Genomic DNA, 14,413 nt, shown 5'->3' on the forward strand with positions numbered 1-14,413 from the left:
TTGAGATTTTGTGTCACTGTCCTAAACAGTGGAATTATGTTTTTAGAAATTGTACAAATTAATTCAAAATGAAAAGTTGAAATGTCTTATGTCAAGTATTCAACCCCTTAGTTACTTAATTATTATTTAAAAAAAAAAATGTTTACTAGGCAAGTCAGTTAAGAACAAACAAATTCTTATTTACAAGGACAGCCTACAGTGGGTTAACTATCTTGTTCAGGGGCAGAACGACAGATTTGTACCTTGTCAGCTCAGGGATTTGATCAAGCAACCTTTCAGTTACTGGCCCAACGCTCTAACCACTAGGCTACCTGCCGCTCCAAGTTAAGGCAAGCCTAAATACGTTCTGGAGTAAAAAGAATATGCTTAAGTCACATAATAAGTTGCATGGACTCACTCTGTGTTCAATAATAGTGTTTAACATGATTTTTGTAATGACTATCTCATCTCTGTACCCCACAAGCAGTGCATTTCAAACACAGATTCAACCACAAAGACCAGGAAGGTTTTCCAATGCCTCGCGAAGGGCACCTATTGGTAGATGGGTAAAAAACAACAACACTTTGGATGGTGGATCAATACACCCAGTCACTACAAAGATACAGGCATCCTTCCTAACTCAGTTGCCAGAGAGGAAGGAAACCTCTCAGGGATTTCACCATGAGGCCAATGGGGACTTTAAAACAGTTACAGAGTTTAATGGCTGTGATACAAGAACATTTAGGATGAATAAACAGCATTGTAGTTACTCCCCAATACTAACCTAATTGACAGAGTGGCAAGGGAGACTGTACATAATTTAAATATTCCAAAACATGCATCCTGTTTGCAACAAGGTACTAAAGTAATACTGCAAAAAATGTGGCAAAGCAATTAACTTTTTGTCTTGAATACAAAGTGTTCTGTTTTGGGTCAAATCCACTAGAACACATCACTGAGTACTACTCTCCACATTTCCAAGTATAGTGGTGGCTACATCATGTTATGGGTATGCTTGTAATCGTTAAGGACTGAGGAGTTTTTCAGGATCAAAAATGACTGTAATGGCACAGGCAAAATCCAAGATGAAAACCTGCTTCAGTCTGCTTTCCACCAGTCACTGGGAGATGAATTCACCTTTCAGGAGGACAATAACTTAAAACACAAGGCCAAATCTACACTGGAGTCGCTTACCAAGTAGACAGCGAATGTTCCTGAGTGGCCTAGTTACATTTTGGACTTAACTTGGCTTGAAAATCTATGGCAAGACTTGAAAATGGCTGTCTAGCAATGATCAACAACCAACTTGACAGAGATTGAAGAATTTGTGCAAATATTGTACAATCCAGGTGTGCAAAGTTCTTAGAGACTTACACAGAAAGACTCACAGCTATAATCGATGCCAAAGTGGATTCAAACATTTATTGACTGTTTTGAATACTTATGTAAATTAGATATTTCTGTATGTCATTTTTAATACATTTGCTAAAATTATTTGAGTGTATTTGAGACATATTTAGCCTTTTCCAATGACACAATCCAATCTTTTGTCTGATATACACAAATTATTTATCATTGACAGTGTTCCCCGGTAAATTCAAAATAGTGCATGAGCTGGTTACAGCATCCCGATAAAGCTGTAGGGAGAAACGTATCACACTATAAATCATTTTGATGTGTAAGCGCCTGCAAGTGAGATACAGAGTGTGGGTGTTGTTGAGTCAGCTAGTGGGATAGTGGGCTCTGAGGGTGTGTTCAGTCAGCTCTGGGATAGTGGGCTCTGAGGGTGTGTTCAGTCAGCTCTGGGATAGTGGGCTCTGAGGGTGTGTTCAGTCAGCTCTGGGATGGTGGGCTCTGAGGGTGTGTTGAGTCAGCTAGTGGGATAGTGGGCTCTGAGGGTGTGTTCAGTCAGCTCTGGGATAGTGGGCTCTGAGGGTGTGTTCAGTCAGCTCTGGGATAGTGGGCTCTGAGGGTGTGTTCAGTCAGCTCTGGGATAGTGGGCTCTGAGGGTGTGTTCAGTCAGCTCTGGGATGGTGGGCTCTGAGGGTGTGTTCAGTCAGCTCTGGGATAGTGGGCTCTGAGGGTGTGTTAAGTCAGCTCTGGTATAGTGGGCTCTGAGGGTGTGTTCAGCCAGCTCTGGGATAGTGGGCTCTGAGGGTGTGTTCAGCCAGCTCTGGGATAGTGGGCTCTGAGGGTGTGTTCAGTCAGCTCTGGGATAGTGGGCTCTGAGGGTGTGTTCAGTCAGCTAGTGGGATAGTGGGCTCTGAGGGTGTGTTTAGTCAGCTCTGGGATAGTGGGCTCTGAGGGTGTGTTCAGTCAGCTCTGGGATAGTGGGCTCTGAGGGTGTGTTCAGTCAGCTCTGGGATAGTGGGCTCTGAGGGTGTGTTAAGTCAGCTCTGGGATAGTGGGCTCTGAGGGTGTGTTCAGTCAGCTAGTGGGATAGTGGGCTCTGAGGGTGTGTTTAGTCAGCTCTGGGATAGTGGGCTCTGAGGGTGTGTTCAGTCAGCTCTGGGATAGTGGGCTCTGAGGGTGTGTTCAGTCAGCTCTGGGATAGTGGGCTCTGAGGGTGTCTTCAGTCAGCTAGTGGGATAGTGGGCTCTGATGGTGTGGTACTGTATGTTTCGACGCTGACTGAGGCACCATATTGATAACCTACCACTCCACTGTGTTCCACCACAAACACCAGATTCACTCTGTCTGTCCCCACATAATTAACATCGTCATTAAAACATCCATGCACCTTACATTGCCAGCCAGACACATCCTTGTCTCTTTTACTTCATCACAATGTTTTTGTTGTGTGTTGTGGAATCCCTGTTTAGTTTTGTAGACTTGTTCCAATTCGTTACCGTATACATTATTAACATGAACATTGACTCCCGTGTTCATAGTTCAGATTGGCTTGTTTTCAGGTCTGTTTTTTTTTATGGACTCACAAAACCCACTCCCTCGCTCCACTCGTCTTCCAGCTGGCTTCCTCCTTCACTTCTCTTTTTCTTCCTCACCTCTTCGCCGTGTTTATTCTGCCACATGGAAAACAACAACAATATTTACATTTAGGAATCTATTAGCATGAAGTCGGTAAAACCCAGATATGAACAGACTAAAACAAATATCTCCAGAGGTTCTCAAGAGAGATACTCAACATGGGAATGACCAGACAAAAACTTGGACAAGCTAGACACCAGAATGGGTTTAGTGCCTGTATAATTATGAGGTTTGAGATTTTATACAGGAGGAATATACGCTAGATGAGAATTTGTGGTGATGCAAATTTTTTAGAGAGTTAGAATAGATTAACTAAAGGGAGACAGAAAGAGAGTAAGATAGAGAGACACTAGAAATACTAGGAGAGAGAGACACTAGACTAGGATAGAGAGACACTAGAGAGACTAGGAGAGAGAGACACTAGACTAGGAGAGAGAGAGACACTAGAGAGACTAGGAGAGAGAGACACTAGAGAGACTAGGAGAGAGAGACACTAGAGAGACTAGGAGAGAGAGACACTAGAGAGACTAGGAGAGAGAGACACTAGAGAGACTAGGAGAGAGAGACACTAGACTAGGAGAGAGAGACACTAGAGAGACTAGGAGAGAGAGACACTATAGAGACTAGGAGAGAGAGACACTAGAGAGACTAGGAGAGAGAGACACTAGAGAGACTAGGAGAGAGAGACACTAGACTAGGAGAGAGAGACACTAGAGAGACTAGGAGAGAGAGACACTAGAGAGACTAGGAGAGAGAGACACTAGACTAGGAGAGAGAGACACTAGACTAGGAGAGAGAGACACTAGACTCGGAGAGAGAGACACTATAGAGACTAGGAGAGAGAGACACTAGAGAGACTAGGAGAGAGAGACACTAGACTAGGAGAGAGAGACACTAGAGAGATTAGGAGAGAGAGACACTAGAAAGACTAGGAGAGAGCGACACTAGAGAGACTAGGAGAGAGAGACACTAGAGAGACTAGGAGAGTAAGACACTAGACTAGGAGAGAGAGACACTAGAGAGACTAGGAGAGAGAGACACTAGACTAGGAGAGAGAGACACTAGAGAGACTAGGAGAGAGAGCCACTAGACTAGGAGAGAGAGACACTAGAGAGACTAGGAGAGAGAGCCACTAGACTAGGAGAGAGAGACACTAGAAAGACTAGGAGAGAGAGACACTAGACTAGGAGAGAGAGACACTAGAGAGACTAGGAGAGAGAAACACTAGAGAGACTAGGAGAGAGAGACACTAGACTAGGAGAGAGAGACACTAGAGAGACTAGGAGAGAGAGACACTAGAGACTAGGAGAGAGAGACACTAGAGAGACTAGGATTGAAGTGAGACAAGACTAAAGAGAGAGGAGACTAAAGAGAGAAAGACTAAAGAGGGAAAGAGGAAATTAAAGAGCGAGGGAGACTAAAGAGTGAGGGCGATTAAAGACAGGGAAATTAAAGAGGGAGGGAGACTAAAGAGAGATGGAAATTAAAGAGGGAGGGAGACTAAAGAGAGATGGAAATTAAAGAGAGAGGGAGACTAAAGAGAGAGAGAGACTAAAGAGAGAGGGAAATTAAAGAGAGAGGGAAATTAAAGCGAGAGGGAGACTAAAGAGAGAGGGAAATTAAAGAGAGAGCGAGACTAAAGAGAGATGGATGTTAAAGAGAGAGGGAGACTAAAGAGAGAGAGAGAGATTAAAGAGGGAGACTAAAGACAGAGGGAGATTAAAAAGAGAGAGAAAGAGAGACTAGAGAGAGAGAGACTAAAGAGAGAGGAGACTAAAGTAAGAGGGAGATTAAAGAGGGAAAGAGGAAGGTCAAAGAGAAAGGGAGATTAAAGAGCAAGAGTGCCTATTGTGCGAGGGAGACTAAAGAGAGAGGGAGACTAAAGAGAAGGGAGACTAAAGAGAGAGGGAGATTAAAGAGAGAGGGAGATTAAAGAGATAGGGATACTAAAGAGAGAGGGAGATTAAAGAGAGAGGGAGACTAAAGAGAGAGGGATACTAAAGAGAGAGGGAGATTAAAGAGAGAGGGAGACTAAAGAGAGAGGGAGATTAAAGAGAGAGGGAGATTAAAGAGAGAGGGAGACTAAAGAGAGAGGGAGATTAAAGAGAGAGGGAGACTAAAGAGAGAGCGATACTAAAGAGAGAGGGAGATTAAAGAGAGATGGAGACTAAAGAGAGAGGGAGATTAAAGAGAGAGGGAGACTAAAGAGAGAGGGAGACTAAAGAGAGAGGGAGATTAAAGAGAGAGGGATACTAAAGAGAGAGGGAGACTAAAGAGAGAGGGAGATTAAAGAGAGAGGGAGACTAAAGAGAGAGGGAGATTAAAGAGAGAGGGAGACTAAAGAGAGAGGGAGATTAAAGAGACAGGAAGACTAAAGAGAGAGCGACACTAAAGAGAGAGGGAGATTAAAGAGAGATGGAGACTAAAGAGAGAGGGAGATTAAAGAGAGAGGGAGACTAAAGAGAGAGCGATACTAAAGAGAGAGGGAGAGTAAAGAGAGAGGGAGATTAAAGAGAGAGGGTGACTAAAGAGAGAGGGAAACTAAAGAGAGAGGGAGACTAAAGAGAGAGGGAGATTAAAGAGAGAGGGAGATTAAAGAGAGAGGGAGACTAAAGAGAGATGGAGACTAAAGAGAGATGGAGACTAAAGAGAGAGGGAGATTAAAGAGAGAGGGAGACTAAAGAGAGAGCGATACTAAAGAGAGAGGGAGATTAAAGAGAGAGGGAGACTAAAGAGAGAGGGAGACTAAAGAGAGAGGGAGATTAAAGAGAAATGGAGATTAAAGAGAGATGGAGACTAAAGAGAGAGGGAGATTAAAGAGAGAGGGAGGCTAAAGAGAGAGCGATACAAAAGAGAGACGGAGATTAAAGAGAGAGGGAGACTAAAGAGAGAGGGAGACTAAAGAGAGAGGGAGACTAAAGAGAGAGGGAGATTAAAGAGAGAGGGAGATTAAAGAGAGAGGGAGACTAAAGAGAGAGGGAGATTAAAGAGGGAGGGAGATTAAAGAGAGTTAGAAGAAAGATATAGAGATATATTGAAATAGAGAGCGATAGAGACGGGAGGGAGAGAGATAAACTCAAGAATAAGAAAGGAGAGGTAAACGTTACTTCTCCTAGAGAAGAGACTAGAGAGAGAGACAGAGAGCGTGACTAGAGGGAAAGAGAAAGAAACTCGAGAGAAAGAAAGCATCACCTTCTCCTGCAGTCGTTCCAACATGGCCGCCAGTAGAGCCTCTCTGTTCTCTTTGTTGGCCTCCATCTTCTGCTCCAGCTTCTCCTTGGCGTTCTTGATGAAGTTGTTGTTCTCCTCTAAGGCCTTCTGAATCACCTCTCTCTCGTGCTCTCTCTTCTCTGCCAGGTGCTTCAGCAACTCAGCCTCCTGACACTAGAGGGCGGTGTGAGGAGAGTATCAGGAGCAGGATACAAACAGACATGGATTATGGTGAGTGTGATTATGCGTATTGAGTGTACGTGCATGATTATGTGTGTGTGTGTCTTCCCTGCCTCATCTTCCTCCTCATCTTCCTCTTCTCCTCTACCTCCTCCCTGTCTCCTAGTGTCTCCTCTCCTCCTCCCTGTCTCCGCTCCTCCTCTCTGTCTCCTAGTGTGTCTCCTCTACCTCCTCCCCATCTCCTAGTGTCTCCTCTACCTCCTCCCTGTCTCCTGTCTCCTCTCCTCCTCCCTGTCTCCTCTCCTCCTCCCTGTCTCCTAGTGTCTCCTCTCCTCCTACCTGTCTCCTAGTGTCTCCTCTACCTCCTCCCTGTCTCCTAGTGTCTCCTCTACCTCCTCCCTGTCTCCTAGTGTCTCATCTCCCCCTCCCTGTCCTCCTCACCTTCCTCCTCTCCTCTCCTCCCTGTCCTCCTCACCTTCCTCCTCTCCTCCTCTCTGTCCTCCTCTCCTTCCTCCTCTCCTTCTCCCTCTCCTCCTCACCTTCCTCCTCTCCTCCCTGTCCTCCTCACCTTCCTCCTCTCCTCTCCTCCCTGTCCTCCTCACCTTCCTACTCTCCTCTCCTCCCTGTCCTCCTCACCTTCCTCCTCTCCTCCCTGTCCTCCTCACCTTCCTCCTCTCCTCCCTGTCCTCCTCACCTTCCTACTCTCCTCTCCTCCCTGTCCTCCTCACCTTCCTCCTCTCCTCTGCAGCCTCTAGTTTCTTCTGGATCTCCTCCATGGAGAGTTCTCTGCGTTGGGGCATGGTAACGTTGAGCTCTGGGACGCCATCAAATGACGGAGGCTTCAGGATGACCTCGAAGGCCTGGCCCGACGAACGCTTGTTCAACTCTATCACCTCCACGTCCTTTATCACACACCAGCCCAGATCCACCACATCTGCCAAGGCTAGTACCTTTTTCCTCACCTCTTCTGCATGCTTGTCCTGCCACACAGGAAAACAACAACAACAATATTTACATTCAGGAATCTATTAGCATTAATTGGGTAAAACCCAGACGGAAAAACAGCATAAAACAAAAGCTCCTCAATCAACATGGAAATGATCTGACAGAAACAAAAATAATGTTACGTGTCTTGATAATATTCATTAATTCAAATGTTTTTTGAAAGTGTAAAAAAATCTAATTTAGAGAGACTGGTAAGTGGAAGAGAGAGGGAGATGAAAGAAAGAGTTTGATAAATAAACCAAGAGCTCCTATTGGACAAATGAAAGTGACCCGCCCCCTTTCTAATTTTCACTATTTTGCATATTTAAAAAAAAAATATATAAATTAATTTCACCTTTATTTAACCAGGTAGGCTAGTTGAGAACAAGTTCTCATTTACAACTGTGACCTGGCCAAGATAAAGCAAAGCAGTGCGACACAAACAACGACACAGAGTTACACATGGAATAAAAAAAACATACAGTCAATAATACAACAGAAAAAGTCTATATACAGTGTGTGCAAATGAGGTATGATAAGGGAGGTAAGGCAATAAACAGGCCATAGTGGCAAAATAATTACAATATAGCATTAAATACTGGAGTGATAGTTGTGCAGAAGATGAGTGTGCAGGTAGAGATACTGGGGTGCAAAGGAGCAAAATAAATAAAATAAATAACAGTATGGGGATGAGGTAGTTGGATGGGCTGTTTACAGATGGGCTATGTACAGGTGCAGTGATCTGTGAGCTGCTCTGACAGCTGGTGCTTAAAGCTAGTGAGGGAGATATGAGTCTCCAGCTTCAGTGATTTTTGCAGTTCGTTCCAGTCATTGGCAGCAGAGAACTGGAAGGAAAGGCGACCAAAGGAGGAATTGGCTTTGGGGGTGACCAGTGAGATATACCTGCTGGAGCGTGTGCTATGGGTGGGTGCTGCTATGGTGACCAGTGAGCTGAGATAAGGCAGGGCTTTACCTAGCAGAGACTTGTAGATGACCTGGAGCAAGTTGGTTTGGCGACGAATATGAAGCGAGGGCCATCCAACGAGAGCGTACAGGTCGCAGTGGTGGGTGGTATAAGGTGCTTTAGTGACAAAACGGATGGCACTGTGATAAACTGCATTCAGTTTGCCGAGTAGAGTGTTGGAGGCTATTTTGTAAATGACATCGGCGAAGTCGAGGATCGTTAGGATGGTCAGTTTTACGAGGGTATGTTTGGCAGCATGAGTGAAGGATGCTTTGTTGCCAAATAGGAACCCGAATCTAGATTTAATTTTGGATTGGAGATGCTTAATGTGAGTCTGGAAGGAGAGTTTACAGTCTAACCAGACACCTAGGTATTTGTAGTTGTTCACATATTCTAAGTCAGAACCGTCCAGAGTAGTGATGCTGGACGGGTGGGCAGGTGCAGGCAGCGATTGGTTGAAGAGCATGCATTTAGTTTTACTTGCATTTAAGAGCAGTTGGAGGCCACGGAAGGAGAGTTTTATGGCATTGAAGCTCGTCTGGAGGTTTGTTAACACAGTGTCCAAAGAAGGGCCAGAAGTATACAGAATGGTGTCGTCTGTGTAGAGGTGGATCAGGGAAACACCATCAGCAAGAGTGACATCATTGATGTATACAGAGAAAAAAGTAAACCCGAGGATTGAACCCTGTGTTACCCACATAGAGACTGCCAGAGGTCCGGACAACAGGCCCTCCGATTTGACACACTGATCTCTGAGAAGGAGTTCGTGAACCAGGCGAGGCAGTCATTTGAGAAACCAAGGCTGTTGAGTTTGCCAATAAGAATGTGGTGATTGACAGAGTCGAAAAGCCTTGGCCAGGTCGATGCATACAACTGCACAGTATTGTCTCTTATCAATGGCGGTTATGATATCGTTTAGGACCTTGAGCGTGGCTGAGGTGCACCCATGACCAGCTCGGAAACCAGATTGCATAGCGGAGAAGGTACAGTGGGATTTGAAATGGTCGATGATCTGTTTGTTATCTTGGCTTTCGAAGACCTTAGAAAGGCAGGGCAGGATAGATATAGGTCTGTAGCAGTTTGAGTCTAGAGTGTCTCCCCTTTGAAGAGGGGGTTGACCTCAGCAGCTTTCCAATCTTTGGGGATCTCAGAAGATACGAAAGAGAGGTTGAACAGGCTAGTGATAGGGGTTGCAACCATTTCGGCGGATCATTTTTGAAAGCGAGGGTCCAGATTATCTAGCCCGGCTGATTTGTCGGGGTCCGGATTTTGCCGCTCTTTCAGAACATCAGCTATCTGGATTTGGGTGAAGGAGAAATGGGGGAGGCATGGGTTGCTGTGGTTGGTGCAGGACTGTTGACAGGGGTAGGGGTAGCCAGGTGGAAAGCATGGCCAGCCGTAGAAAAATGCTTATTGAAATTCTCAATTATCGCTGATTTATCGGTGGTGACAATATTTCCTAGCCTCAGTGCAGTGGGCAGCTGGGAGGAGATGCTCTGATTCTCCATGGACTTTACAGTGTCCCAGAATTTTTTTGAGTTTGTGCTAAAGGGCGCAAATTTCTGTTTGAAAAAGCTAGCCCTTGCTTTCCTAAATGCCTGTGTATATTGGTTCCTAACTTCTCTGAAAAGTTGCATATCGCTGGGGCTATTCGATGCTAATGCAGAAGGCCACAGGATGTTTTTGTGCTGGTCAAGGGCAAACAGGTCTGGAGTGAACCAAGGGCAATATCTGTTCCTGGTTCTAAATTTCTTGAGTGGGGCATGCTTATTTAAGATGGTGAGGAAGGCATTTCTAAAGAACATCCAGGCATCCTCTACTGATGGGATGAGGTCAATATCCTTCCAGGATACCCGGGTCAGGTCGATTAGAAAGGCCTGCTCGCTGAAGTGTTTTAGGGAGCGTTTGACAGTGATGAGGGGTGGTCGTTTGACCGCAGACCCATTACAGACGCAGGCAATGAGGCAGTGATTGCTGAGATCCTGGTTGAAGACGGCAGAGGTGTATTTGGAGGGCAGAATGGTTAGGATGATATCTAAGAGGGTGCCCATGGTTACGGATTTGGGGTTGTACCTGGTAGGTTCATTGATAATTTGTGTGAGATTGAGGGCATCAAGTTTAGATTGTAGGAGGGCCTGGGTGTTAAGCATTTCCCAGTTTAGTTCACCTAACAGCACGAGCTCTGAAGATAGATGGGGGCAATCAGTTCACATTTGGTGTCCAGGGCACAGCTGGGGGCAGAGGGTGGTCTATAGCAAGCGGCAACGGTGAGAGACTTGTTAATGGCAAGGTGGATTTTTAAAAGTAGAAGCTCAAATTGTTTGGGCACAGACCTGGATAGTAAGACAGAATTCTGCAGGCTATCTCTGCAGTAGATTGCAACTCCGCAGAGTGTGGTGTGCAACTCCAACATCCGGGTTGGCAGAGTGTGCTAAGGCAGTGAATAAAACAAACTTAGGGAGGAGTCTTCTAATGTTAATATGCATGAAACCAAGGCTTTTACGGTTACAGAAGTCAACAAATGAGAGCACCTGTGGGGTGGGAGTGGAGCTAGGCACTGCAGGGCCTGGGTTAACCTCTACATCACCAGAGGAACAGAGGAGGAGTAGGATAAGGGTACGGCTAAAGGCTAACAGAACTGGTCGTCTAGTACGTTCGGACCAGAGAGTAAAAGGAACAGGTTTCTGGGCACAGTAGAATAGATTCAAGACATAATGTGCAGACAAAGGTATGGTAGGATGTGAGTGACGATGAAAGAGCTATTGTTATTTGTAAACTCAGGTTCTAATATTAGGTTTTGGTTGAAGATCTGATAACATTCAGTGTTTAAAATATGCAAAAATAGAGAAAATCAGAAAGGGAGCAAATACTTTTTCAAGGCACTGTAAATAAAATAGACGGAGGGAGACTAGAGAGAGAGAAAGAGACTAGAGAGACTAGAAAGAGACTAGAAAGAGACTAGAAAGAGAGAGAAACTCAAGATAAATAAATAAGGAGAACATTAACTTCTTCTGAGACAGACAGACAGACAGACAGACAGACAGACAGACAGACAGACAGACAGACTGAAGAGAGAATAAAGAGAAAGAGCATGACCGTGGCGAAACATCACCTTCTCCTGCAGTCGTTCCAACATGGCCGCCAGTAGAGCCTCTCTGTTCTCCTTGTTGGCCTCCATCTTCTGCTCCAGCTTCTTCTTGGCGTTCTTGATGAAGTTGTTGTTCTCCTCTAAGGCCTTCTGAATCACCTCTCTCTCGTGCTCTCTCTTCTCTGCCAGGTGCTTCCGCAGCTCAACCTCTTGGCACTAGAGGGCGGTGTGAGCAGTGGTGTCAGGATACAGACAGGTGTGTGTTTGTGCCATAGAGATACTTAGAGGATGCAACATCTGTCCCATTATGGCGCCTGAGATCATGGGCAACGCCATTGAGGACCATCTCCATTTTGAAGAAGTCAATGTTCTTCTTCTACTTCTATGAATTAGTAAATAAATGGAACCTTCCTTAACCAATAGGAAGTCCCGCTTCAAATTGGTGAAAGTCCTCAATGGCGCTGCCCATGCTAAAAACATGCTTTTGAGAGTCCTCCATCGCTATGGTTAGTGTGTGTATGTATCTCTACTCCTCCCTGTCTCCTAGTGTCTCCTCTCCTCTATTGCTATGGTTAGTGTGTGTATGTATCTCTACTCCTCCCTGTCCTCCTCACCTCCTCCCTGTCCTCCTCACCTTCCTCCTCTCCCCTCCCTGTCCTCCTCACCTTCCTCCTCTCTTCTCCTCCCTGTCCTCCTAACCTTCCTCCTCTCCTCTCCTCCCTGTCCTCCTCACCTTCCTCCTCTCCTCCATACCCTCCTCACCTTCCTACTCTCCTCCCTACCTTCCTCCTCTCCTTTCCTCCCTTTCTCCTAGTGTCTCCTCTCCTCCCTGTCCTCCTCACCTTCCTCCTCTCCTCTCCTCCCTGTCCTCCTCACCTTCCTCCTCTCCTCTGCAGCCTCTAGTTTCTTCTGGATCTCCTCCATGGAGAGTTCTCTGCGTTGGGGCATGGTAGCGTTGAACTCTGGGACGCCATCAAATGACGGAGGCTTCAGGATGACCTCGAAGGCCTGGCCCGAAGAACGCTTGTTCAACTCTATCACCTCCACGTCCTTTATCACACACCAGCCCAGATCCACCGCATCTGGGGATGGGACAGGAGCTTTAAAACACAACCTTTAGACAACTAGCTAGCTCACATGTTTCTACATATTCTGCAAATGGATTTCTTTCTTCAATGCTTCTTCTTTTCTATTTCGTTTCTACCTGAATATGTAATGTAAATGTATGAAACGTCAGGAAGTACAAGGTAGAACTTATAAATTAACTTTAAGAACGTGTTGTTTTACCTTCTGCTTTGTACGTGGGTTTACAGTCGATGGTCTGAGGGTTGATGCAGGAGCAGAACAGAGACACCAGGGGGAGCTCTTTCAACTTCTCTCTGTACGCTGCATGGGAAACACACATATAGTTAGTTATATATACAGTGCCTTCATCTCCTCTCTGATCACAGATAAATGCAGGGCCTTCATCTCCTCTCTGATCACAGATAAATGCAGGGCCTTCATCTCCTCTCTGATCACAGATAAATGCAGGGCCTTCATCTCCTCTCTGATCACAGATAAATGCAGGGCCTTCATCTCCTCTCTGATCACAGATAAATGCAGGGCCTTCATCTCCTCTCTGATCACAGATAAATGCAGGGCCTTCATCTCCTCTCTGATCACAGATAAATGCAGGGCCTTCATCTCCTCTCTGATCACAGATAAATGCAGGGCCTTCATCTCCTCTCTGATCACAGATAAATGCAGGGCCTTCATCTCCTCTCTGATCACAGATAAATGCAGGGCCTTCATCTCCTCTCTGATCACAGATAAATGCAGGGCCTTCATCTCCTCTCTGATCACAGATAAATGCAGGGCCTTCATCTCCTCTCTGATCACAGATAAATGCAGGGCCTTCATCTCCTCTCTGATCACAGATAAATGCAGGGCCTTCATCTCCTCTCTGATCACAGATAAATGCAGGGCCTTCATCTCCTCTCTGATCACAGATAAATGCAGGGCCTTCATCTCCTCTCTGATCACAGATAAATGCAGGGCCTTCGGAAATTATTCAGACCCTTTTACTTTTCCCACATTTTATTATTATTCTAAAATGACTTTACATACAGCCTTATTCTAAAATGACTTTACATACAGCCTTATTCTAAAATGACTTTACATACAGCCTTATTCTAAAATTACTTTACATACAGCCTTATTCTAAAATTACTTTACATACAGCCTTATTCTAAAATGACTTTACATACAGCCTTATTCTAAAATGACTTTACATACAGCCTTATTCTAAAATGACTTTACATACAGCCTTATTCTAAAATTACTTTACATACAGCCTTATTCTAAAATGACTTTACATATTGTTATTATTCTAAAATGACTTTACATATTGTTATTATTCTAAAATGACTTTACATACAGCCTTATTCTAAAATTACTTTACATACAGCCTTATTCTAAAATTACTTTACATATTGTTATTATTCTAAAATTACTTTACATATTGTTATTATTCTAAAATTACTTTACATATTGTTATTATTCTAAAATGACTTTACATACAGCCTTATTCTAAAATTACTTTACATATTGTTATTATTCTAAAATGACTTTACATACAGCCTTATTCTAAAATGACTTTACATATTGTTATTATTCTAAAATTACTTTACATACAGCCTTATTCTAAAATTACTTTACATATTGTTATTATTCTAAAATGACTTTACATACAGCCTTATTCTAAAATTACTTTACATATTGTTATTATTCTAAAATTACTTTACATACAGCCTTATTCTAAAATTACTTTACATATTGTTATTATTCTAAAATTACTTTACATATTGTTATTATTCTAAAATTACTTTACATATTGTTATTATTCTAAAATTACTTTACATACAGCCTTATTCTAAAATTACTTTACATATTGTTATTATTCTAAAATTACTTTACATTTTGTTATTATTCTAAAATTACTTTACATATTGTTATTATTCTAAAATTACTTTACATAC

At 44.0% G+C, this 14,413-nt stretch overlaps 1 protein-coding gene across 1 annotated transcript in view; it reads right to left on the reverse strand.

Annotated features, from left to right (window-relative positions):
• Positions 1 to 2,159: 2,159 nt before the first annotated feature.
• LOC139414896 (stathmin-4-like) overlaps positions 2,160 to 14,413 on the reverse strand; it is a 21,235-nt gene continuing 8,981 nt past the window's right edge. Inside the window, exons 3-8 of the mRNA XM_071162502.1 lie at positions 12,681 to 12,779; positions 12,270 to 12,475; positions 11,418 to 11,609; positions 7,086 to 7,337; positions 6,160 to 6,351; positions 2,160 to 3,002 (exon numbers count right to left, since the gene is read on the reverse strand). Of these exons, the coding sequence (XP_071018603.1) occupies positions 2,904 to 3,002; positions 6,160 to 6,351; positions 7,086 to 7,337; positions 11,418 to 11,609; positions 12,270 to 12,475; positions 12,681 to 12,779 (1,040 nt within the window). The 3' untranslated portion in view covers positions 2,160 to 2,903. The remainder of the gene's footprint in view (positions 3,003 to 6,159; positions 6,352 to 7,085; positions 7,338 to 11,417; positions 11,610 to 12,269; positions 12,476 to 12,680; positions 12,780 to 14,413) is intronic.

The sequence above is a fragment of the Oncorhynchus clarkii genome, chromosome 8 (assembly GCF_045791955.1).
Source record: "Oncorhynchus clarkii lewisi isolate Uvic-CL-2024 chromosome 8, UVic_Ocla_1.0, whole genome shotgun sequence".
NCBI lineage: Eukaryota > Metazoa > Chordata > Actinopteri > Salmoniformes > Salmonidae > Oncorhynchus > Oncorhynchus clarkii.